We start from the raw sequence: 24766 nt of genomic DNA, 5'->3' as shown, positions 1-24766 counted from the left end.
CCGGAAACTCCCTCGTACCACTAGTATAATTTAGGCGAGACATAACCATTTACGCTTGTGGAGCGGGGGAGGTTCCACTCCTCCCCTATATTCTCTTTGCTGAAGCAGACGACGCGTCCATTTGACCCAGATGATTTGCAGTTAAAATCGCGCCTTAAGCCTTGGCGCATGCATCGGGAATAAGATGGATTAAAAAAATTGAACATAATTATTAGATTGGTATATAAAAATTTATTTCAGTAAAAAAAATGTCACTTTTGATCATATTAATTCCGTTTTTATGGCAAAAAACACTTTGCTTACAAATTGTTGTAGAAAAATAGATAATTAACTACGAGACTTAATTAAATTTTTAACAATTAAAGACAATCACTGGGGAGAAAAACTAAGAGACAAAACATGTTGTTCATCATTTGCGATCGACTAGGTTTATAATTGGCAGGAACTTAACGAACGTGTGTGTTTATGAATGTGTGCAATCAGGGGACAACTAATCTCAATTAAAATTAATATTAATATTAATATTAAATTAATCTTTCTATAAATCTCAAGGAACGTCGTTTCTTTGGCACTTAGTTAAAAAAAAAAAAAATAGAATTAACGGGGAGGAGTTAAAATTGTAATTAATTAATTAGGTGATGATTAATATAATTGTTAATTAGTGGTAGTTTAATTTAATTAAATTAAATTATAAAATGGAGTCTCACTAATTGTAAATATCGATATATATATATAATTGTGACCATTTCTTAATTTGTTATTAAAATTAATTAATATTTTTAATTTGTACCCCCTTTTTTAGATTTTTAGGGGTTTAATTAATTAATTAATTAGCTCGGGCCAAATTAATTACGTAGTAATCATGGTAATACATCAAGATACAAAGTGGTTGACCAATAATAAGCGATAACCAAACGGCCATGTTACCGTATTGATTATGAAGAAAGGCTTTAACAAAATACGCAAATGGAACCTGAAAATTAATTAATTAATTATAAAATTAATGGTAGTTAATTTAATTAGTTAATGCCTGGGGATGTGATAATAGGATTACCTGTAATAACATGCCAGAAAACGCCCAGACTCTAAACATTTTAAGAGGGACACTAACGAGATACTCGTGAAAAAATGCGGAAACGAAAAAGACTGCGATAGACGCCATCTGTTTTGAAACTCCAAAACCGAGGAGCGGTTTGTACAGGTGCCTTAAACACCACCTGTGAACGGGAATGTTCCAATTGGCCCAGAAATAATTCACCGTTTCAGCATTCCTAATTAATTAAGTTATCATAGAAATTATATTTAATTAGTGGATCATTATTATTAATTAATTAATTAATATAATTAAAATATTTACCACCAATCTTGGTAAAATTGCCTATCGGCAAACTTTAATATCTCAGCCATGGCGTTTAACGATGAATGAAAAAACCAGTAGAAAAATATTAACCAAATGAAATGGTTAGGAACCTGTAAAAGATTTTATTTAGGCTCTTCGATTACAGTAGTCAAACTTATTCCCCATAAGTGTGCCAAGGCTTAACGCGAGATCATTTTAATGATGCGTCGTCTGCTTAAAAGTCGAAAATATTGGAACATTTCGACTCATAAGCAGTCTGGGAAATAGCACACTTCCTCTGGTCCAAAACCAGTTTATTAATTGCTTGGACTAGTTTTTTAATTCAAGAAGTGGGGGTTACTGGTCCTCGGGACCAGTTTATTAATTGCAAATCTATTGGAGAGCAAAGGCTGGGACCAGTCCGGAGACCAGTTATTTATTTCGGACCCTAGAGGGTCACTGGTCCCAAGGACGAGTTTAAAAAATATCCTTATTTCCCAGACTGCTCATAAGTAGACGACGGATCATTTATTCATTTTAATGATGCGTCGTCTGCTTAAAAGTCCAAAATATTGGAGCATTTCGACTCATAAGTAGACGACGGATCATTTTAATGATGCGTCGTCTGCTTAAAGTCGAAAATATTGGAACATTTAGACTCATAAGTAGACGACGCATTTTTACCCATCCAGATCATTTTTCAGTTAAAAATCGCCCGTTAAGCCTTGGCACACGTATCGGGAATAAGGTAGACTTTAGTTTTTAATTTTAATTACCGATAACTTTAGTAATCTCTCTAGCATTCTGGATAAATCCATGTCCTGTAAGGGTTTCAGGGAATTGTTAATGGCGGGAACCATCCATTGTTGAACCAAGGCCAAAATTAATTGCAATAAAAAGAGCATTTCTACGATTCTTTTTATCAAAAAACGTTTACGAATTCGCGTTGAACGCGGGAAATTTAATTCGTAACACAATGTGGGAGCGAATAAGAAATAATATAAATCTGAAATGTAATAATTAATTAATTACGTCATTTAATTATTGAAAAAACTTTGGATATTATTATTAAACCAACCTCCAAAATTGAGGTTATTTGGATAAACTTGAAGCTCGACTTTTGAACAAGTTCCGTTGGAAATTCGAGAAGACGCTAATTATTAATTAAATTAATTAGGAATTTCAACAATAAATAAATAAAGTTACTTCTTTGATCGCCTGATGATCTACGCTGCCTTCCACCGTGATTTTGAATATTTTCACGGCACCAAAAATTAACCATATGGTAAGACACCAACTTTAAGAAGACCATACTGACAAAACCCAAAGCGATTGACGAACCAACTAAATTATCAAGCGGTAAAAATTGGTAAATTAACCTTAATGTCCCCGAGTTTCCCCCCTACATGTCTCCGAGTTTCCCCCCTACATGTCCCCGAGTTTCCCCCCTACATGTCCCAGAGTTTCCCCCCTACATGTCCCCGAGTTTCCCCCCTACATGTCCCCGAGTTTCCCCCCTACATGTCCCCGAGTTTCCCCCCTACATGTCCCCGAGTTTCCCCCCTACATGTTCCCGAGTTTCCCCCCTACACGTCCCCGAGTTTCCCCCCTACACGTCCCCGAGTTAACCCCCTACACGTCCCCGAGTTTCCCCCCTACACGTCCCCGTTTTTCCCCCTACACGTCCCCGTTTTTCCCCCTACACGTCGCGGTTTTCCCCCTACACGTCGCCGTTTTTCCCCCCTACACGTCGCCGTTTTTCCCCCCTACACGTCGCCGTTTTCCCCCCTACACGTCGCCGTTTTTCCCCCCTACACGTCGCCGTTTTTCCCCCTACACGTCGCCGTTTTTCCCCCTACACGTCGCCGTTTTTCCCCCTACACGTCCCCGTTTTTCCCCCTACACGTCCCCGTTTTTCCCCCTACACGTCCCCGTTTTTCCCCCCTACACGTCCCCGTTTTTCCCCCTACACGTCCCCGTTTTTCCCCCTACACGTCCCCGTTTTTCCCCCCTACACGTCCCCGTTTTTCCCCCCTACACGTCCCCGTTTTTCCCCCCTACACGTCCCCGTTTTTCCCCCTACACGTCCCCGTTTTTCCCCCTACACGTCCCCGTTTTTCCCCCCTACACGTCCCCGAGTTACACTAGAAAAAGTAAAAAAAAAAAATTCAAAATAGTTACCAGGATGACAATCTAAACTAAAGACAAAGATGGGTGGTGTAAAGATGACCAGTGTCAAGTTGATGACCGTGAAGACAATGCCTTTTCCTTCCGAGATCCAACACTGATTTAAAAAAAAAAATGTCAGAGATTATTAGTCACAATTGAACGCACTGACACCCTTTTTCAGTTGTTAATACCTTTGATAACAATTTTTCAATTCCAAGGGAAATGAAGACAAATACATTAAGGCCTAAATAACAGTAATTATCGTTAATTACTATAATTAAATGGGGTAATAACGTGGAGGAAAGATTAAATGCAGGGAGGAGGAGGTTGTTTTGAGGAAAATGGGATACGATCATACGAACCTAAAACTATAAGTACAGAGGGCCAATTAGATGGATTGACAAAGAATAGTTTTAGAACTTTAATTGGATCAACCAAAATTCCGTATCTAAATTAACATTAATTATTAAGATTAATTAATTAGAAATTAAATTAATGTATCAATATTACTTGATAACATTTTCCAGCGCGACTCTGGCATTTGATAAAGCCTAGAATTAATTAAATCACTCGAATTAATTGAGTTTATTAATTTAAAATTATTTTAAATTAAATCTTACGAGCAATACGATACACAAATTAAGAATTCCCCGATAATTTGTAAAACCACTTGATGAACTAAACAGGGAATCTTGAGGTATATGAACCCTTTAATACAAATTAATTAAGTTAATTTATTAATTAATTAAGAGTTTAATTAATATTCTAACGGATTATCAGGTTGCTCGGCCCTTTCCTTTTTCTCTCTTGTTGTAATTTCATGAGCTCTGTTTTCACTTTGCGCTCGGGTTCTGCGTTGCCTAGTTCCACTATTGCTTAAAGAACGATTTAATTTTGTGGTCGTCATTTTTCAAATTAAAACGGATGACCTTGACACATTAATTAATTAGCATATTTACATTGCGCAATCTTAATTATTTACAACAAGAAAATTTAATGAAATACCTTTAGATTAATTGTTGATTGTCAAACCCAGAAAACTATTTACTAAATTAAATAATTGGAATTATTTGTCGACGATGTTACAATGACAACTCTGCTTATCTCTCAGCTTAGTCTACTACTTGCATTAACCACAAGTACCTGGCTTGTTATTAGAAATCAAATTAACTTGTTTTCAACAATATTTTTAATTTATTTCCTTTTGGCACTGCGTTTTCTTTCAGAATTAATATCAGAATTTGGCTAGGCGTATATTTTCGCCAGCCAATTTTTAATACTCAAAAAAATTTCGACTTAAATAATTAAAACGTGACTACGAAATTCGGATTAAATATTAGCGTACGGTTAATCCCGCATTTGTTTTCCGGCGATTATTTCGTCACTTATCTATATTTTGAATGGGGGGTTTCATTGGCTTTTGAAATAAAGGCTTACACAAACCAATCAGAATCGAGCTTTCCCTCGACCCCCCCCCATCCACCCTCTTTTGCCAGAAATGTGTGTCATTTGGCTTTTCAGCTTCCGCAAAAACTGCTTGAGGGGTGTTTGAGAAAAGAAGGAAAGTATTTTTTATTATTATTGTAGCGTATAGGTAAGACCTATTGATGGTAATTAGAAAGCCACCGATGCCTAAACAACATTTCGATAAATGTAAGAGGAAAAGGCGCGAGAGGAAATTTGTTTTCACGCTACAGTATAGGCAACTCCCTATCTCGTCGTTCGAGATAGGGAGTTGCCTATCCTATAGCGTGAAAACAAGTTTCCTCACGTACATTCTTTATCCATGACACTATATAGCTTATGGCCCCAGGATAAGAAAATTTATTGAAGTAAAAATTACGGGTAATAATGTTTTAGAGTATGCTAATCACTCTCATTTTCTGTAATTTTATTAAGTGTGCGTTACGGGTAATAGTATTAGTATGGATAAAGTATGCGCGTGCGATAATGTGTTTTCACGCTACAGGATAGGCAACTCTCTATCTCGAACGACAGCTTATTCCAACCTTCCACAAAGAAAAATCCGGCTTTTTTAATACATAGTTTACAGGCATGGAGGATTCCTACCTTAATACAAGGAGACCAAGCGACTTGGAGCGTAAAATCGTCTGCTATTTTACGCTCTAAGTTGCATGGTCTCCTTGTGCAAATGGTATGAATCCTCCTTGCTGGTAAACTATGTATAATTATAGTTCAGCTAGAGACCGCGGCGCTGCTCTCCCTTATCCCTGCTCTACTTTTCTAGAGGGGATGCATGCAGTTTGACCTTGGATGAGACTGTAATGGATTGGAAAAGTTCGGTACCTAAGCTCGGGACACGTGATTGCGCAATATCGTTTTTATTTCGGTCGTCGTTTAGTGCTGCCATCATGGAGAAGAATTTTAAATTTGAGAAATTATTTCACCTTGTAAATGACGTAGGTTCGGCAATTTGTCTCTAAGCCTTGAACTAAAAATCCTAACTCAGACTTAAATGTTCATCTACATCAAATTCAATAATTTCTTAGTACATACTAAATTGAATTAATATTTTATACCGTTATTAAGTTAATATCTCTTCAAACCTGAGACTGAGACAGTCTCATCCAAGTTAAAACCGTTAACACTTTACTTTTAAAAAAGATATTGTGAAAAAAACAGACGAGTTTTGAAAAAATTCTACAGTAGGTGTCTCTCAAGTCGTACGACCGAACTAAAAACCCCCAAACAGCCCCCCTTCTGTCCCGAGGTGAGGTACCCGCCGCCCGTGTTAGATGTATGCTATATTCCAATCCATTACAGTCTCATCCAAGGTTTGACAGTTCTCCCTAGAGCGAGCATAGAGAGAGCTTGGATGAGACTGTAATGGATTGGAATATAGCATACATCTAACACGGGCGGCGGGTACCTCACCTCGGGACAGAAGGGGGGCTGTTTGGGGGTTTTTAGTTCGGTCGTACGACTTGAGAGACACCTACTGTAGAATTTTTTCAAAACTCGTCTGTTTTTTTCACAATATCTTTTTTAAAAGTAAAGTGTTAACGGTTTTAACTTGGATGAGACTGTCTCAGTCTCAGGTTTGAAGAGATATTAACTTAATAACGGTATAAAATATTAATTCAATTTAGTATGTACTAAGAAATTATTGAATTTGATGTAGATGAACATTTAAGTCTGAGTTAGGATTTTTAGTTCAAGGCTTAGAGACAAATTGCCGAACCTACGTCATTTACAAGGTGAAATAATTTCTCAAATTTAAAATTCTTCTCCATGATGGCAGCACTAAACGACGACCGAAATAAAAACGATATTGCGCAATCACGTGTCCCGAGCTTAGGTACCGAACTTTTCCAATCCATTACAGTCTCATCCAAGGAGAGAGCGAGCTGCTTGCGTCGTTGAGCGCGTGATCGAGTGGGCTATTCCCTGATTGAGAGAGACTATTTACTTTTTAGAAAAAGAGCGCGAAACCACCACCGTTGTTCCGTGCGAAGCCTAATTTTAATCAATTGATTAGCGACGTGTGTTCATATTTTTTTCAAAATGAGTGTTAGTGATATTAAGCCAATATTCTTCTTCAAAACTCCCGATTTATCCGAATACTACAGCGTAATTACAGGCTTTACCAAATTTCATGAAAGAAATTACATACACATGGTAGCGTCTTGCAGGTAAGTGAATGTATCTGTATTCTGTACTATTATAGAAATCAATTTAACTCTGTTTTGAATCCATTTATTCGGATAAATAGGAATATTATTGAATTAGAACCTTGCATATTGGCTTGTCCTAGTGGAAATGGACATTGGGCCAACTGTGTACAAATTATAGTTCATGCAAGTATCTTTGAACATATCAAACCAATAGTACATGTTGAAATAGGAACTTGGCAGTACTACGTCAGGCTACCTTCCATAGGGACTTGGCAATTCGGGCTTAACTCCGCCCCTAGCGCCATTATGGTATGTTTTTTAACAGAATGAAAGCTATATAAGCCCCTCCTCCTGGTATGTTTTTAGCACTAGTGGAAGGTAGAGTGACGGTGCATGACGTAGTACTGCCAAGTCCCTATTAGTGCTAAAAAACATACCAGGGGGAGGGGCTTATATAGCTTTCATTCTGTTAAAAAAACATACCATAATGGCGCTGGGGGCGGAGTTAAGCCTGAATTGCCAAGTCCCTATTAGTAATAGGGACTTGGCAGTACTACGTCATGCAACGTCAGGCTACCTTCCATTAGTGCTCAAAAACATACCAGGAGGAGGGGCTTATGTAGCTTTCATTCTGTTAAAAAAACATATCATAATGGCGCTGGGGGCGGAGTTAAGGCCCGAATTGCCAAGTCCCTATTTAAAGGATTTAATTGGTTAATTTACTTTTTAGAAAGAGTATAAAGACACACGAGGTTTCAAGAGCAATTTGAAAAAGAACCAACTTGAATTTTTAAGCAACGGTGTCGCTGTTGATAACGTAACCTACCAAAGAGCCCTTAAAAACACAATCTTAACCAAGTTAAGCCCTAAATGGTCCACAGTTGGAAATTATCTAGTAGAAGGAGAAGATTTTCTTACCAAATACGGAGCCCTTGAAGCCATTTGTTAGTACTTATTTACGATACAGGCAAATTGTACATAAATTAATATGTAATTAACTTAAATTTCAAAGCTTCACTGGAGCTAGTCGCAAACACTGATAAAACTCATATCACTTTTGAAGGAATTTTGTTGAACTGGCCACAAATTCCTAAGGTAGATAAAATAAGGCTAAGCGTGCGAATAAATAAATTTAGGTTGTAGTAAACAAAATTGCGTACGTGATTTAGATGCCATTTGGATTATATTCACATCAAAATATCACCACTTACACTTTGCCAACGTAATTAATTAATTAATTAATTAATATAAACTAACAAGAAGCAAAAGTGTGTCGTGTGATTCAACATCATTCAATTTCTACTTCCGTTTTAGTTTGAAACCTAGTCACGTCCACAGTGTTACGCCAGTATTACCTCAATGGGGTCCAATTGAAACATACGAAGATATGAAAATATTTTGGAAAAATACCGTAAAATAAGAGAGCTAAATTAAAGGAAAAGGGCACCTAACATAACGTTATACCTTAAAAGGAAAGTGGACATTTGTCCAGGGCCACAGCCTTAGAGAATTCAACCAATCCCGTGGGGGTAGTTGGTTCGGTTTAGCAGACACCACTAAAGCAATGGCGGATGGCGCAGTATTGCAGGGGTGTGCGAGTACTCGTTAAGTTCGAGTACTCAGTTCGAGTATCGAGCCGAGTACTCGACTCACATTGAGATACTCGAGACAGATTCGAGTAGCTTTTTAACATCTTAAATACTCCGACAAATACTCGAGTCCGAGGCTTACAACTATAGCAGACGATGAGTTCATGATCATTTATTTTGAAAATCACCTGTTCAATGTTTAATTGATCACTAACAATCTTTTTGAACTAGTTCGATGTTAGATAATTGAAAATCTTCGTTATTTTTAAGGAATTTACAAAAAAGTCAATATTTGAGACTCGATAATTACTCGAAAGAACCAAAATTTGACCTATCTAAATACTCGATACTCGAAAGTATTTTTGAGACTCGGCTCGATACTCGATAAGAAATTAGTTTCGATACTCGGACTCGGCTCGAAACCGAAAAAACGGGACTCGCACACCACTGGCCAGTAGACCACCAAGAATTAAATTTTTAAACTGACCCAACTAATTTTTAGAGTGGACATTTGTCCAGGGCCACAGCCTTATTCCTGAGCCTGTGAGAATTCAACCAATCCCGTGGGGGTAGTTGGTTCGGTTTAGCAGACGCCTCTAAAGCAATGGCGGAGTATTCCTCGACGTTTTTAAGGCTAATAAGAGATAGTTTAATTTAATTTTAGTATTTAATTCCTTTCATATTTAGAAAAAGGTCGTTCTTTTAAGCTATAATGTTACGTTAACTGAACTTTTCCTTTAAATAATAATAAAAACCAAGTGAAAATTTCGAGCTTCTTTCCCTTAGTATGGCTACAAACTACCATCAAACCCGGGATGTGACATAGCTTTTGTTACAGTTAATTTTGGTCACAATCCATCTCAGTACAAGTACGCGTGAAATACTTAATATAATTGGTAAAGATTAATTAAATTGTAACCAATTAACTTTAAATCAAGCTACCCAAAATATTGTTGCCTACCACATCCTCCAACCGTAATTGCTAGGGTTGACCCGTTTCCAATCATAGGAAAATTTGTAAGAGATTTTCACAACCGAGTTGGATCAATTTTGGGTCAACCATTGCAATTTTTGAACAACAAAGCGGTTTTTCCAACAAATAAAATCGAAACTTTGGCAACTTTAACCGGGTCTGGGCAAGATTCGAAAAACTTTGATGATAACGTTGGTTTAACTGACACTGTCCCGTCTCAGTCGTACCCTTTTAAAAATATGGCCAATTACAAACAAGAAACTGTTAAGACTGAGTTGGACGAATTACCTGACTTAATTCAGTCACCCGAAGATGTTGAAATTCAGGAAGAAATCAAACAATCCACCAAAAGATACATAACAGTTTTCAACGCTAAAAAAATCAAACCTCAAATGATGAAAAAGGAAAATAATAAAGTTACCATCACCGGGAAATTATCACCAGAAAGCTTAGATCGAGTATGTAATGTTGAAATTACTACTACTGGTGGTTCCTCGGCTTCTGCTGCGGCATCTGTTAATGTTGAATACTATGCTGAAAACAATATGGTAAGTGAGGGAGTCCAGCGGTCCTTTAATTCCTGTAAAATCCTTAAGCATGGGCGAATACCAGTTTTTGACTGTCGAGACGAATATCGAATAGTGAAAAATTTTCTTATCGAATACCGAGACGAATAGTTGTTTGGGAACCGAATATCGAATAATTAGGCTTAACTTAAAATTGCCCTTATCGAATAGTTATCGAATAGAAGGATTAATTAAAATCAATTTAAATTATATTTAGAATTTAGGTGCGCTATAGAGTAGTAGCACTTCAGGACTATTTTCCCATAGAAACTTACACATTAAAAAGTGTAACTGCCATTACTTTTTTAAAACATTTTTAGGGTTAATATTTTTGTTTTCTCGAATAGTTAATCGAATATTTAACGAATAGTTAGTCGAATATTTAACGAATAGTTAATCGAATATTTAACGAATAGTTAGTCGAATATTTAACGAATAGTTAGTCGAATATTTAACGAATAGTTAATCGAATATTTAACGAATAGTTAATCGAATATTTAACGAATAGTTAATCGAATATTTAACGAATAGTTAATCGAATATTTAACGAATAGTTAATCGAATATTTAACGAATAGTTAATCGAATATTTAACGAAAAGTTAGTCGAATATTTAACGAATAGTTAATCGAATATTTAACGAATAGTTAGTCGAATATTTAACGAATAGTAGGCCCGAATAGTAAAATTCACTATTCAATATTCGTTCGAATACCCGAAATGGGGCTTATCGAATATCGAGACGGTTATTCGTCTCGATATTCGATCGAGTTATTCGTGTTACTCGAGTATTCGCCCATGCTTAAAAATCCTCTATTTCATGAAAATTCGGAATTTTTTTTTTGAATTTTTCGTATAAGTAATTTACCTTAACCAACTTACAATATTCTCGACTTTTCAGCTAAACAAACTCAATATTGCTCAACTAAAAGATTTCCTGAAACGCAATCACATTCCATTCAAAAGCACCGATAAGAAAAACGCTTTAGTTGAATCTGTGCAAAAATATTTGCAAAAATAAAAACAGTTATTGTTTTGAAACACTTGTTTTATTACTATATGCTTTCAGTATTTAGTTGTTTTTTTTTTCATGTAATCATCATATTGATTGTACCATTCCATTATTTGAAATTAATAAAACTTGTTTCCTGGAATTCTGGATACTTTTTAATTATTTTTGGTTATTTTTAAACGGTAACATAACATTATAACAGAGGTAGATGTAATTTTAGAAGCAGAAATGGGGAACGGTTAGTATTACTTCCATCCGACCAGAAGTAAGATGAGACTAACCAAATTCTTCACTTGGCGAAAGTGAATATTTTTGATAACACACCAACGGTTGGCCCTCTGGTAGTGGTTTCTGAATTTTTCCTCCAAAACGTGAGACACTCGTGGCGGTAGACGGCCGAACTAGATTCAAGCACCCGCGTCCGTGTTCCGCGGCTTTAGGTTGAGGGGAAGGGGGTAGGAAATGTTTTTGGAACTCGACCAATTTTTCTCTCTAGTGTAGGCGCGATGGAAACGGCATAAAATCCTCAAATTTGTTCACTAGTGCCAGGATCTACTTCTGGTCCGACTCAGCCCAGTATAAAGCCCCTCCCCAATACGTAACGAAAAGTTTAAACCATCTTATTGACTCAGGTGCGCGTCAGAGCGATATCGGGCTGTACCGTTATAGTTACCTTCCCATTCTATCTTTGACTTGCCTTCTCATACGTCCTCACTGGTTTTAAACAACTTTAGTGCAGCAGAAGGGCGTTTTTTCCTCGGTACGTGTAAATATGTATTCAGTTCATAATTTTGAATGTTAAAAGAACACTCCCAAAAGTTCCGCCCTAAAAACAAACCAATCGATAACTCAAAGAAGAACCTTGAAGAAATTTAAGTTTAGTTTTTAAGCCACATCGTTGTATTGTGTCACATTGAAGAGAGACTTCGTCATGAAACTACCCAAAAAGGTAGTCGCGTTTTTAACCAAGTCATGGATTGTTTTCTCTATCTTTTTCACTCTGTTTATAATTCTGGCACTTTTGCGATATTTTTTCGTTCATAATTCTGTGTATGGTGAACAGTATGGTTTCGTCATCAACGGAATTCAACATGTTATCACGCTGTACCATGTCCTCACCAAACGGAAGAAAATCCACTATACCATCACCAATTTGAAAGACCAGCTACTCTCCGTCAGCCCCGTTTTGTATTCCTCTTTGAAACAACAATATAAGAAGTTAATAATCTGTGTAATTGGTTACGGCGTGTTACTGGCGATTTTGGGAATTTTGCAAACGATCAATGTAGAAACACTAATAGATAACTTTACCGATAGTGAACCGCAACCACTATCACTATTGAAATTTCTATGCCTGGGTTGCGATGACTCGAGGGCATCTTCAATGGGATATATTCTAGCGGCTGCAAGTTTGTGCTCATTCTATCCGATCACGTCTATTACCGTAACTTCATTAGTGTCGTTGCCTTACGCAATTTCGATAAAATTAACCGAAGCGCTTATGATGGAAGTTCAAACATTGATAAGGAAAGTCGATTATAAACTGCACGCATCCAGTCAGTTAAGTTTAATCAGAAACAAAATAAGGGACATTTCAAAGTTTGTGGATAACATCAACGACAACTTTAACTTCGTTATTTTGGTTTTCTTCGCTACCTCTCTCTTGAGTGTCTCGATTAACGTAACCGCAATGATCATTTACGTAAACTCAACCAATAACAATTTTTACGCCCTCGCATATTGCTTCGTTAGTTACACTCGTGATATTGTTCTTGTATGGTTTTTGATTGTTATTGGTTCAAAGGTCAAGCGTCAATCGATTCAATGCGCTTCTTTAGCGGCTAACCAATTAAACGAAGCCATCGCGAATGGTAAGGGCTTGGAGATTCAATTACTTTTCGCGCAGTTAGATTCGTCAAGTTTCGACCTGAGTGTCGGAGACTGTTTTGTTATAAATAAGAGTTTGATTCTGTCCTTTTCGGGGTTGGTTGTTACTTACACAATCGTGTATGTTCAATTCAATATCCGGGCCTTGAAAGCTGTACAATTCTAGCGGATTCGTCCCGTTTTGAAAAATCAGATTACAATATATTTTTGTTTTTGAAAATCAAATTAAAGTATATTTTTGATTTTGAAAATCAGATTAAAATTCATTATTGTTTTTGAAAATCAACCTAAAAATTCCAGGCAAAGAGGTTTTTTGGGAATTTTGTATGAACCCTGTTATAAATGAATGTAAAATGACTCTCTTAAAACAACCACACCCTATTGTATTTATCGACTTTAATACATAAGTAAAACATAATTTAAAATGAAATATACTGTTATTGTTGTTGGCATATCCCAAAAACATTACCGCGCCTAAGAGAATATTCGATCGATTGAATCATTCGGTCCATAGAAGCTTCGTAAATTTGCTCTACGGTTTATTATTTTCAACACAAGTCAAAAAATCTTTGTTAAGGCAGGAGTATTGTAATTGGGAAAATATCAGAAAACTTCTGGTAAAGGCGATTTCAGATTACTATGAAATAAACGTGTTTTCGTCTTTTCAAATTTTATTCTTTTAATTTCCAAATTACATTCATTATATATACTTTTATTAAGTCTGTAAATTTACTTCATCGTCTTGGACTTTCTTAATCAATTATTTCGATGAAATACACGAAGTATTTAATTATTTTATTGCTGATTTATGTGTATTAAATATTCTAACGCCTAAGTATATTGTACAGTTTGATTTTGATCCGCGATATACATGTATACAGGGTGTTGGCATTTACCGGCGACCATTCTAGATGCTTCTAATAATCGCGTTTGCGCTACGCAGTGTACATTTCTACGTGATTTACAGGCGCTAGTAGAGAAATAATTCGAGTAGTTGCAATACCTCTAATTTATTTAGGTGTGAAGCCTAAAGTCTATTCCATCAAATATCGCAACACAAAGATTTAAAGTAACTCGTTAAATATGCTTTGTAAGTCCGGTTACCTATGGCTTTCCTCATTTTATTTCGTCAATTAGAAGTATTTCAACTACCGGTTTAATTTCTTTAACAGCGCCTGTAAATCCACTACTCTTTAACCCTGCACTACACATTCATGTATATGCATAGACAGGTTGTCGACGATGCTTTCCACCCTGTATGTTATAATTCTCTTAATTAACATACATGTAAATAATATTTTCAATTGATCGATAGCTTAAATTTGTTTGTTCGTTTATATCGTTAACAGTTTTATTGGACGTGATACGTAATTTCTTAGTTAATAGATTAAATTACCATAAGTAAGGTAATAAAAATAAATATGACACTGAAAGTTTTCATAAGGATCCATTTTATAAGTATGGTTTTTCGAAATCCGGTTTTATCTGGAAACACATCAACCTTAACGAATTTCATTAAGTGTCATACTTATTGTTTTATGTTACTTATGACATTACTGATTATCTTACATTGTTTTTAAACAATGATTTAAATATTTTTTAGTTGCAGTGAGCGCGCTTCACATTTTAATTGCAATTGATAAATAAATGTAAAATATATGTATTTACTTTCAAGGTTCAGATAATTCATATTGAACTTAAATCGTTAAATGGATTGCAGTTTTTAATTTATTTAAATTAATATTGTTTTAAGGGTTATAGATAATTTAAATTATACAAGTTGAGCCTGATTGTTATTTGAAATACGAAGAAAATATTCGAAATTCGCTGCTGTAACTGTGGTAAAGATCTATAACTCATGATTGACAATGGCAACGCTGTAACTATAGAAACAAAGCGACGTCATCATGGTGTCGTTCTTTCTTAAAAGATGTCGTACAACTAAGGTTTATTTAAACCGCCATAGATATTTCTTGGCATTCAAAATCAATAGCTTTTTATTTTTAATTGTTCAATTGAAAATTTAATGCTCGATTTATACGCTAATATCTGTTCAAAGAATATATCTACGAGGACTTAATGTAGTCTGTAAATTTTTCATAAAACGTTATTTTACAAGAGTTCTAACTTTCAACGTTTAGCACGTTAGCAGGCTTTACAGTTAGAATAATAAGCTATAATATTAAATATCCGCTATATACAATAGTACATATTAATTATGATATACTTTATTGATTAATAAAATAAAAGTTACTTATTAATATGGGAAACTAGATTTTAATTATCATCGTCAATATAAGAAGTGGTAAGTTGTAATTTCTATGTCGAAATTAAGACAGTGCCCTAAACGCTTTGACGCTGTTAAGAAAAATTGCCATTTCATATTTCACTTTTAAAACTAATTATCATAAATTTGCAGAAAGTTCAAAGCAAAATTGACCTTTTCCAATTACATTTATTTCCCCGTTTATTTTAAAATTTTGGCACTACAGGTCTCTACCATGATCGTTTTCATTTAGTGCCATATTTTACTTTATTAACATTTTATAGTTTTATATTATTTTACTTTGGCACTGTAACGATTAATTAAATTAATAAAATATTCTGATCTTGCTGATAATAGCATTTACATAGTAAAAATAGTTCTTCGGAACATGAACACACTATCGAAGATAGAGAAGGTTCGTGTTCGGAAACATGTTAATGTTTTATTTAGGAAAAACAAAATTGGTAATTCATCTAATCATAAGTTACATAGTAACAATAAGTATAACACTTGCGATTGCACTGCAGTAATGCGGAAATCATGTTATGGATTAAAGTTTTGCGCGGAAATCGGAATCCGGGCAAATTTAGGATCACATTACTCCTTGGTATTTATAACTATTGAACCTTTCTCTTCAAATGTGATTTCGAAGAACTTTTTGACAAATATCAAGTTATTTGGCGGAAAACTCGTTTACACACATCATTGAGTGTCATACTTATTGTTCTTGCGTCACTTATGCATTGACGTATTATCTTCGTTAAAAAATTAAATTTGAAACCGGGTTTATATTATTCTAAAGTACAGGTATTTCATTTTAACTTTAAATCGTCGGGTTCATCCCATCGGTAGTAATCAGTCCTAGGACCTTCGAGGAGGAAACTTTGATTCTGGAGAAGTATAGTTGGGGGCCATCAGTAGTTGTTTAAAAATCCCAGATTTCGTTTCGTTATCGGAGTCCATTGGTAAATAATTAATTGATTTTGTTAACTATGCTGCCACCTTTAAGCGGAAATATTGTATTATTTACTTTTCGAACTCATCTAGTAATTCTTGTTGTTATAACCAGGCGGTAAATAAAGCTTATGCCCAACCAAACGCCTTTGTATTATGGGTAAATTTAACGTCTAGTGTAAGTTATATAGAGTTTTCAACTCCAGAATCAAACTTTCATCCTCATTCGAGAATTCCCTAAATAATATGGCTCTGATACACTTATAACGTTTAAAAGAAGGGTTCTCGTAATGTAACTTTCCATAATGATAACGTTAACAGCTTCTTAACTTTGAGCATGCCTTTGTTTTAAACGCTTGTATTTAATTAACATCGTTGATTTTAGAATTTCAAATTCTCTATGTTATTCATCGCAATTTCTCGGTCGAATTGTTCTTTTCACTCTTGCACGTATTTTTATTAGCAAAAGGGTTCGTTGCTGGCATCAGAGAAAAATAGTACTGGAATAGAAGGTTCTGACTTTGTACTTGCATTGCAACAAGTATATATTATCAACTCAACAGTAAATGGAAAACTGGGCACTTTGTCAATGCAAAACCACGGAATACCGAGCAAGGTATGATTAAAATTCTAGCAGGGAGGAGAGAAGGAGCGATTATGTGAATGGGCGGGTTGGTTCGCTTCGTGGCTAAACTCGTCTCTCTCCGGGGCTGGCTCAGTCATTCGTCATGGTGTCCGCGCGCATGCGTCAAATTTAAATACCGGCTTTGAACTGGAAGTGGGAGCTGGCGGTAGTGTGGTAACCGACGCCACTCGCGCGTGCGCGTTAGCTAGAAACGAGGGAGATAGAGAGATAAAAATTCCAACCCTCCCTTTTTTCCCCTTCTATTTATATTACTGCTTCTTTAACATAAGACTAACACTCCCTGTCACCTCAATCCTCCCTGATTCTAGAATTGATTCTCAGCTAAAGTTGTTACGGAAGGGAGACTTAAATGAGCATCTGCATTTTTCCGGCATCAAAGCACTGGTTAAAGGTTGGGGCGCAAGTGGAAAAGGTCACTTTGCTAGGTTTGCAAAAATTTCTTCTTTCCTGATTCAAAATTCGATTGCGATGTCCATGATTGCACGTCTTTTTTTCGTTAATTTTTTTCTCTGATTCGTTGGCGTTTCGTTTTTTCTCAGTTGCGACGTCATAACCGGAATTGGTGGTAGACAAAATTCTATTCCAGTACTATTATCTCTTTTTGCGTACATTTTAAAAACAAATAAAAACCGAAAAAAAAATGATATCTTATTGTCTCGTTTCCTTTGTTTGAATTATTTCAAAACATTTCTATTTAAATCACACTTTGTTCTTGTGTTGCTCCAAGGTATTGCACTTCAATTTTACAATTCACAACTGTTGATAAAATATTGCCCGCGATTTGGATTCAAGTTCAGTAAGTTTTTTTTACATTTTTATTATTTCATTTGGTTTTGTGATCTTCTTGTGTTTTAATGGATTTTTGGAATTGTAGACAGGCACTTTAAGAATGTTTGGTAACCCTATTCAATCCGACACGACGCAATATTTATGGGTTTCTAAGATTAAATGGAAGGATGAAAGCCAGGAAGATAGCCAAAGATGCGAGTCCATCTTCGCATTTCCTGCTCGAATGATTTTTACTTCCTGAAATTATATCGTTTTTTAATTATATGGTAATTTCAGTTGCTTAAAGATCTAGCAAATGCAAATAAAAAAAAAAAAAAAACACAGTGTAAAGTAATGAGGAAAACATAGGCACGTGGTATTGACTTCGGCTCTCAGCCAATGAAAAAAAAACTACGATTTTATCGCATAATTTAAGTAACATAATAACAATTAGTATGACCGTAGTGCCATGATGGCGAGGGGACGGACGTTTTTGAAAAAGTGTACGGGATTTCAAAATCCGTAGGATTTTTTTTAGAATTCGGTTGAAAGATATCGTGTTCTTACTCCTAAACATAACTCCATTAACTTATTTCAAGGAGTGTCGTACTTGTTGCTGTTATGTTACTTAAGGCCTACGAGACATACCCTCTTTTTCGTTACCGGCTGAAGCTTGATAAGAGCGACCGGTCACTTCGTTGCTATCCGACCAATCAGTTTTCTTAGACTGCCTTAGGGCCTTCTCTGCTTAGAAAAGAAAATTAATTAGTTATTTACCATTCGACTTCAACAGAAATTTATCTCTATATAATTGTTATAAATTTCTGACTTCAATAATGAAATATTGCCACAAGTCGCCCCTTTCGAATTTATGATTAAGTCGGAACATCTGGTATGTGGATCCAAAGAGTACAAAGATACCAGTCCAACAAAGTCCTTTGTTTGAAGCCATATCTAAGGTTTTTGGATCTACATACCGGATGTGGTCAAACAAAAGACACTGTACCTTAGAGGCAGTAACAAGTCTTATCTAAGGGAGCTACCGCCCCCTTAGAATTTTACATCCAATTTTAAAAACGGGTCTATTACCCAAGCTCTTTTAAAATAATTAGCATTAGAACTATTTCTGCACTAAAGTGATTTGTAGCCATACTCAATTCATTCTTATTAATTTGCTTGGGTTGAAGACAATGACTACAAGCTAAGGTACCCTGCTTTAACCAGGACTGAAACTATAGGAATGGTGTCCTGTCTACATAGACGCTAAATAGTCTTTGAGCACACACAAATTCATCTTCACGATGTTGCGTTTTAAGTAACTAAACTTTTTACAACTTCAGTTTCATTAAAACGATTAACGGTTAATCCTGAAGGTGAAGTGATACGGATCTAGCAGGACGTTCTTAAAGCGATTATGGGTAGCGGTTAGCCACCGTCCCAACCTTGAGGATCCCAACCATGCACTTCAGTCAAATTCGACAACAATATGTGATTGTTCATAAAAAACTTTCTAGAATATGTAAGATACTAACTGGTATTTTCTCCAAGACGCTTAACCATACCAAATCTGCTATAAACTACGTAAGTTATTCTGTATTTTATCATTATCAATTACGTCGCCGTAGCATTTCCTCTGGAGCATTTTATCACTGAAACGAAAGTAGGTTTTGTGTTCGGGCCATATTTTTCGAGTCGTCCTCTTACAGTCAATTTTAAGGCATCTCGGGCCCGTATGATAAAACCAATGAAAAAATGACAGGACCTATAAATCCTCGAAGCAGCTCGAGCGCGGAAATGAAACCCAAGCCCCGCTCATTTCTCTTTCAAACTTAAGGCCTTAACTCAGTTTACGGCAAACGTTATTTTGATACGATAGTCGAAGCTAGGATGAATATCTTTAATCTTCTCTGTATACTGGAGGTTAAAACGGATTTCAAAATTTTTTTCCGGTTTGTTTTAAAAAGAGAAAAAAAATTAAAAATTCGAATTCTAATACCGAATCAGAATTCGAATTTTTAATTTTTTTAGGAACAATTGAAAATCTGATTGGATTAAATGAACAATCGAAAATCTGATTCGATTAAATGAACAATCGAAAATCTGATTCGATTAAATGAACAATCGTAAATCTGATTCGATTAAATGAACAATCGAAAATCTGATTCGATTAAATGAACAATCGAAAATCTGATTCGATTAAATGAACAATCGAAAATCTGATTCGATTAAATGAACAATCGAAAATCTGATTCGATTAAATGAACAATCGAAAATCTGATTCGATTAAATGAACAATCGAAAATCTGATTCGATTAAATGAACAATCGAAAATCTGATTCGATTAAATGAACAATCGAAAATCTGATTCGATTAAATGAACAATCGAAAATCTGATTCGATTAAATGAACAATCGAAAATCTGATTCGATTAAATGAACAATCGAAAATCTGATTCGATTAAATGAACAATCGAAAATCTGATTCGATTAAATGAACAATCGAAAATCTGATTCGATTAAATGAACAATCGAAAATCTGATTCGATTAAATGAACAATCGAAAATCTGATTCGATTAAATGAACAATCGAAAATCTGATTCGATTAAATGAACAATCGAAAATCTGATTCGATTAAATGAACAATCGAAAAACTGATTGGATTAAAGGAGCAATTGAAAATCTGATTGTATTAATGAACAATTGAGAATCTGATTCGATTAAATGAACAATTGAAAATCTGATTGGATTAAAGGAAAATTTGAAAATCTGATTTGTTTAATTGAATAATTGACAATCTGATTTGCTTAATTGAATAATTGACAATCTGATTTGTTTAATCGAATAATCGAAAATCTGATTTGTTTAATCGAATAATCGAAAATCTGATTTGTTTGATCGAGTAATTGAAAATCGGTTTTTAATAGCATAATTCGAAGTTTCAAGAGAAGGTACCTCTTTGGAATACCCAAGGCTTATCACTCCAATGACAAAGTTAAATATTACTCCATGGTCGAAGCTATCCCATTTCTCTGTGCATATTTTACGGTCTAGAATGGCCCCATTCCTTCGCTTAAAAACTTAAAACTCCTTTATTTTTAAAGCCAGCGTATAAAGTGTCAGCGAATAATCTATCTGAGCTTCTTAGGATCATAATATCTCAATAGAGGGCGCTCGTATAAATACTCTCACCGGTTCTGTAATCTTGGGACTCGTTGACCAAGGAGTTAGTGGCCGGTTCACCTTCCACGAGTTTACGCTGAGAGGCGGTCTCGTTGTTCATATTCCGAGCTTGAAACCGCTCAGAAACTGAAATAAATATTCACGAGTTGCTGAAATTAATCATTAGTACCAAACGGATATAGAAATAACAGAAAGTAAGGCGTTTGATTCATGTTGCCACCTAAAAACAATTATTACAAAAATAAAATCGCTTACACATTACATTTACTATAGGGTTTGCCACAAGTAGAATAATCTTACACCAAGTTCCTATGTAAGATTTTTTGCCGTAGCCTCTAGGTCTGAAAGTTCTGACGTTAAGCTTTTTAAAGTTCCCAACGGAGCCGCGTGAATGGAGAGATAAAATTTCTAAAATATCGGCCACGACCGAGAACGAGCTTTTGAAGCAGCGCTCCACAGCGGTGGAGAGTGAAGTTAAACAGGCGGGGTTAATTTATTTATCCGAGTAAGTTCAAGCAAGGGGGGTGGAATTTTTTTAGTGAGACCCAGCTTTCCGCGGCTGATGTTAGTTGGCGCCGAGAAAAAATGTTAGTAGAGAAAAACTTTGGGTGTTCAACTACCATTTACTCTACAGTAAATACATTCGGCCTAGCCTTGGGATATCAAGTTTTAGGAACACTAGAGATGAGACGTTCGTTAGAGAGAACCTGACACACAATACCCTCATTCCTAGGCTGGAAAGCTATGTCCTTTTAGATCATCTCCTTTTGGGTTTGCAAATATGAAATCTATTTATTATCCCATCAGGGTATTTTACAAAGGGTATAATTAGAAACAACCAAAAATATTGTAACACCCTGAATGCGCTGATTTATCCAGTTCATGCTGTGAGCATGGTTTTGTAAAAGTATAAGGTATAAAGAAATGTGTGTGTGTTTGGGGGGGGGGTTACAACTCATATATTTTTCTCTCATCAACAGGAGCCTAAAAGAAATGCCCTGTGCAAAGTAAGAGATGGGAATCCACATTACGTTAGTATTTATACATATCCTTGATTTGAGTGTAGGGCGGAAGGATATTATTTACACCTTTCTGTTATTTTTATTTGTATTTGATATTACTAATTTTCTTTAATAAGATAGCATTATAGTCACGCATTTACCTTTGTTTCTCCTATACCCGGCAATGAAAGCGGTCGTTATTCTCGGTGTCGTTGTCGGTGGAGGAGTCTCTGAAAAATAATATTTAAAATTCAATAGTTATCCTTAATTTTTAGCATAGAACTGTTCACGAGCTCGAGCCAGCTCGGACTCTTGCTCAAGTCTTATGTTCGTAGTAGCAGTTTTTCTTAAACATATATGTATGTTAACCGAGCCAGCTTGGCTCGAGTTAAAGGGGTAGTAGGCCTACAACTTCATTGAAGAATCTGATGTCGAATACCATGTAGCTCACTGAATGGGGTCGCTGGAAACTTATGACAAGTGTTAAGGCTGAAAAAGTATGATTTAAGTATCACCCGGGCATCTTTTCACAAATTGATAGAATATAGTTTAGTTCCTGATTCCGTTTAAAATTTGCTGCTTTCAATTTGACACCATGGAGCAATATTTAAGGAGATCTAGCTGCAATTTAACGCGCTTTAAATGAAATTTCAATTCTAACAAGATGGCAATGAAAAACGATACGAAACTATTTGTTGAAAAACCTCTTTGAAATTGAAAAGATACATCACTCAAATTTTAATGTACTTCCAGCAAATTTCTTATTCGCAGCACCGCAGCCAGCAAAAACTTTTTCCTTCTTTGTGGCTTGGAGTGGATTCAATTAATCACGTAAACCCTTAGCCACGTCCATTGCATAGATATTCTCGCGCTCACAATAGATGACGCCTAAATACTGGAGATTGTTAATGGTGGCGCACCAACTTATCTCTCATTGCACCGTTTCCTCGATTAATCTGTACTGGGCGCTCGGGAATCCGGTATAGACCGTTAATTCTTTACCGTGTTTTTCGGATTTACAAGACCACCCGGGACCAGCTCGCTGTAAATCAGACTCGATACGGAAGAAAAGGTTTCCAGCTTGCCGTTCCGTATCCCTTACCCGCTTTTCATCCTTGTTCACGTGCAACGCGGAATGCAACCTTCGTCCGAAAACTTCGTTCGCTAAGTGGAAGGATTATCGACTTTCCAGCGCTTTAACTCAATTCGGTTTTGTGGTTGGACTGACGATAGAAACTAATTAAGGGTTTCTCTGGGTAGAGCTAATAACGTTTTTCACCATCCCGCAAAGGGCTACATATACGTGTATGTATTGCCAGTTGGTTCAACTTGAAGAACGTAATATTGTATGAAAGCGTAAGTAATGTAGCAACGATAAGTATGATACAATTAATTAGTTAATCGTGTGTTTCCCATTAAAACATGATTTCCGGCCATATTAAAACAATTATATGATATTATCGTTAATCAACAACAAATATATGGTAAATTATTGACGTATCTTTAGATCACGGTGTTTGAAGGCGTTAACGCTATACGTGATAAAGACTTATCTATAATAAACCTAGGATGTCTGCGAATGGACGCTCGAAAATCCATCCTACGAGATATTTTCTTAATCCCGTTTCTAAGTTGAACGTGCAGAAATGAAGAAAAGATTAAACGCTTTGTCCCTTACCGTATAGTCTTATGTATCCTTCCTTTTCACCCAGAGTATTTTTGGCGACACACTTATATGAGCCAAAGTCCGGCTCTGTCAGGTCTTCGATCTTTAGTCGCATGTTAGTTCGGTAAGAGTCCGTCTCGTCCGTAATGCGGTACTTGCGTCCATCGAGCAATAGAAGCCCGTCACTCCTGACCCAAGAGATCAAAGGTTGCGGCGATGCCTCGACCTTGCACTCCAGACTGACTGAGCTGCCCGCCGGAGCACCGATCAGTTGATTAGGAACACGAATTTTAGGTCGAACTAAGAAAGAATGGACAGAAACACAGTTTTGAAGTCTAGGAAAAAAACAGCGTCTTCTCATCCGTCTGAAAAAGGAGAATCCTTCTACTTTCATCTTATCGGAAGCAAATGAAAATAGAAATAACTGAGAGTAGTTAGGTGAACGTTGGCGACATGTGATTCACGTTGCTTCTGAGACAACTATTTAATGCTCTAGTCCCGCGTTATACAAAGGAAAAACAATGAATAGTAGCGCGATTACCCAGACAAACTATTGATATTTCTATTTGGCTTGGTCTGACCAAGGGCTAGTGCACTGATTTTGATAGGTGGGTGTGGAAACTGCTCTACACTTACAGTTAACTTGTAGTATGATACGCTTGCTGACTGAAGGTGGTATCTTGTTGGATGCAATGCAGAGGTAAGCTCCCATGTCTTCTCTCGTCACTTGCGATATGTTCAAGTAATCAGAGTCCACTTTGGGCGCTGCTAGGAAAATAATACGGCCAGAATATCACGAAAGGTTCATTTACACGCAGACACTAATTTTTAGAAAAGTTCCATGAAAAACATGTCAGCAAGGAGACTCTATAGGAGAACATTTTCATTAAGCCTTGGCAGAATAGCATAATTTTCGCTTAACGTTCTGCACATCAAGTGCTGTAGCTATGAAGGGGAAATTGAGTCAGCTTAGATGAAAGAGTATGTTGGAGTAGTAAGGTTGGAGAACCATGGACGGCAACGAAGGGCTTCCAGAATACCTAAGCATTCGGATAGGGGAATAACAAGTGCTGTCAGGTAGTGGACATTTTTATGTCTGTGAGAACTAGCCTATAA

The 24766-nt window shown here is 36.1% G+C and overlaps 4 protein-coding genes and 1 long non-coding RNA gene across 16 annotated transcripts in view; 2 read left to right on the top strand and 3 right to left on the bottom strand.

The window, feature by feature from the left end:
* Positions 1-208: 208 nt before the first annotated feature.
* LOC149651199 (diacylglycerol O-acyltransferase 1-like) lies at positions 209-4917 on the bottom strand. Its single transcript, XM_089848000.1, has 14 exons — positions 4652-4917; positions 4514-4555; positions 4279-4437; positions 4129-4216; positions 4019-4059; positions 3871-3956; positions 3700-3752; positions 3521-3623; positions 2546-2683; positions 2418-2492; positions 2116-2345; positions 1358-1470; positions 1055-1271; positions 209-973 (listed from the first exon to the last, which is right to left on the bottom strand). The coding sequence occupies exons 3-14, from the start codon at positions 4413-4415 to the stop codon at positions 827-829; spliced, it is 1428 nt and encodes a 475-aa protein (XP_089704126.1). The 5' UTR covers positions 4416-4437; positions 4514-4555; positions 4652-4917; the 3' UTR covers positions 209-826.
* A 2110-nt stretch (positions 4918-7027) lies between these two features.
* Positions 7028-11424, top strand: LOC149651197 (uncharacterized protein C18orf63-like). The gene is made up of 9 exons (XM_089847999.1): positions 7028-7161; positions 7242-7326; positions 7874-8087; positions 8156-8238; positions 8313-8365; positions 8458-8554; positions 9519-9601; positions 9671-10253; positions 11172-11424. The coding sequence occupies exons 1-9, from the start codon at positions 7034-7036 to the stop codon at positions 11289-11291; spliced, it is 1446 nt and encodes a 481-aa protein (XP_089704125.1). The 5' UTR covers positions 7028-7033; the 3' UTR covers positions 11292-11424.
* Positions 8095-11266, bottom strand: LOC149651198 (uncharacterized). Of its 2 annotated transcripts, XR_016371129.1 has the most exons (4): positions 11153-11266; positions 9994-10285; positions 8304-9933; positions 8095-8233 (listed from the first exon to the last, which is right to left on the bottom strand). It is a non-coding gene; the product is annotated as an uncharacterized LOC149651198 (long non-coding RNA). The 2 variants fall into 2 exon arrangements; XR_016371128.1 differs by having other exon boundaries at positions 8304-10285.
* Positions 11425-11552: 128 nt separating the features above from the next.
* On the top strand, positions 11553-15782 carry LOC149651196 (uncharacterized). The gene is made up of 2 exons (XM_089848014.1): positions 11553-12231; positions 12346-15782. Exons 1-2 carry the CDS (start codon positions 12214-12216, stop codon positions 13333-13335), a joined length of 1008 nt encoding a protein of 335 aa, XP_089704140.1. The 5' UTR covers positions 11553-12213; the 3' UTR covers positions 13336-15782.
* A 146-nt stretch (positions 15783-15928) lies between these two features.
* LOC149651194 (lachesin-like) overlaps positions 15929-24766 on the bottom strand; it is a 54389-nt gene continuing 45551 nt past the window's right edge. For 10 of the 11 annotated variants that reach the window (XM_089848001.1, XM_089848012.1, XM_089848002.1 and 7 more), the window contains 6 exons: positions 24287-24415; positions 23663-23950; positions 22146-22214; positions 20993-21109; positions 18452-18547; positions 15929-18061 (listed from right to left, as the gene is read on the bottom strand). In XM_089848001.1, the coding sequence (XP_089704127.1) occupies positions 17964-18061; positions 18452-18547; positions 20993-21109; positions 22146-22214; positions 23663-23950; positions 24287-24415 (797 nt within the window). In that variant the 3' untranslated portion in view covers positions 15929-17963. Of the gene's footprint in view, positions 18062-18451; positions 18548-20992; positions 21110-22145; positions 22215-23662; positions 23951-24286; positions 24419-24766 lie in introns of all 11 variants that reach the window. The other variant, XM_089848011.1, reaches the window with a different exon arrangement.

Source organism: Phalangium opilio, unplaced genomic scaffold, assembly GCF_054372755.1.
Source record: "Phalangium opilio isolate 3A_F unplaced genomic scaffold, DU_Popi_V2 ptg000082l_1, whole genome shotgun sequence".
Classification (NCBI taxonomy): Eukaryota; Metazoa; Arthropoda; class Arachnida; order Opiliones; family Phalangiidae; genus Phalangium; species Phalangium opilio.
This window is presented reverse-complemented; position numbering and strand designations above follow the sequence as displayed.

What these genes read in the sequence shown, in the direction of transcription:
- LOC149651199 (XM_089848000.1), bottom strand. Translation starts at nt 4,415, where the DNA reads ATGACGACCACAAAATTAAATCGTTCTTTAAGCAATAGTGGAACTAGG. An exon ending in ATCATCAGGCGATCAAAGAA is followed by an intron (nt 2,493 to 2,545) that starts GTAACTTTATTT and finishes ATTAATAATTAG; the next exon opens with CGTCTTCTCGAATTTCCAAC. An exon ending in CAATTTTACCAAGATTGGTG is followed by an intron (nt 1,272 to 1,357) that starts GTAAATATTTTA and finishes TTAATTAATTAG; the next exon opens with GAATGCTGAAACGGTGAATT.
- LOC149651197 (XM_089847999.1), top strand. Translation starts at nt 7,034, where the DNA reads ATGAGTGTTAGTGATATTAAGCCAATATTCTTCTTCAAAACTCCCGAT. An exon ending in CACATGGTAGCGTCTTGCAG is followed by an intron (nt 7,162 to 7,241) that starts GTAAGTGAATGT and finishes TCGGATAAATAG; the next exon opens with GAATATTATTGAATTAGAAC. An exon ending in CGGAGCCCTTGAAGCCATTT is followed by an intron (nt 8,088 to 8,155) that starts GTTAGTACTTAT and finishes TAAATTTCAAAG; the next exon opens with CTTCACTGGAGCTAGTCGCA.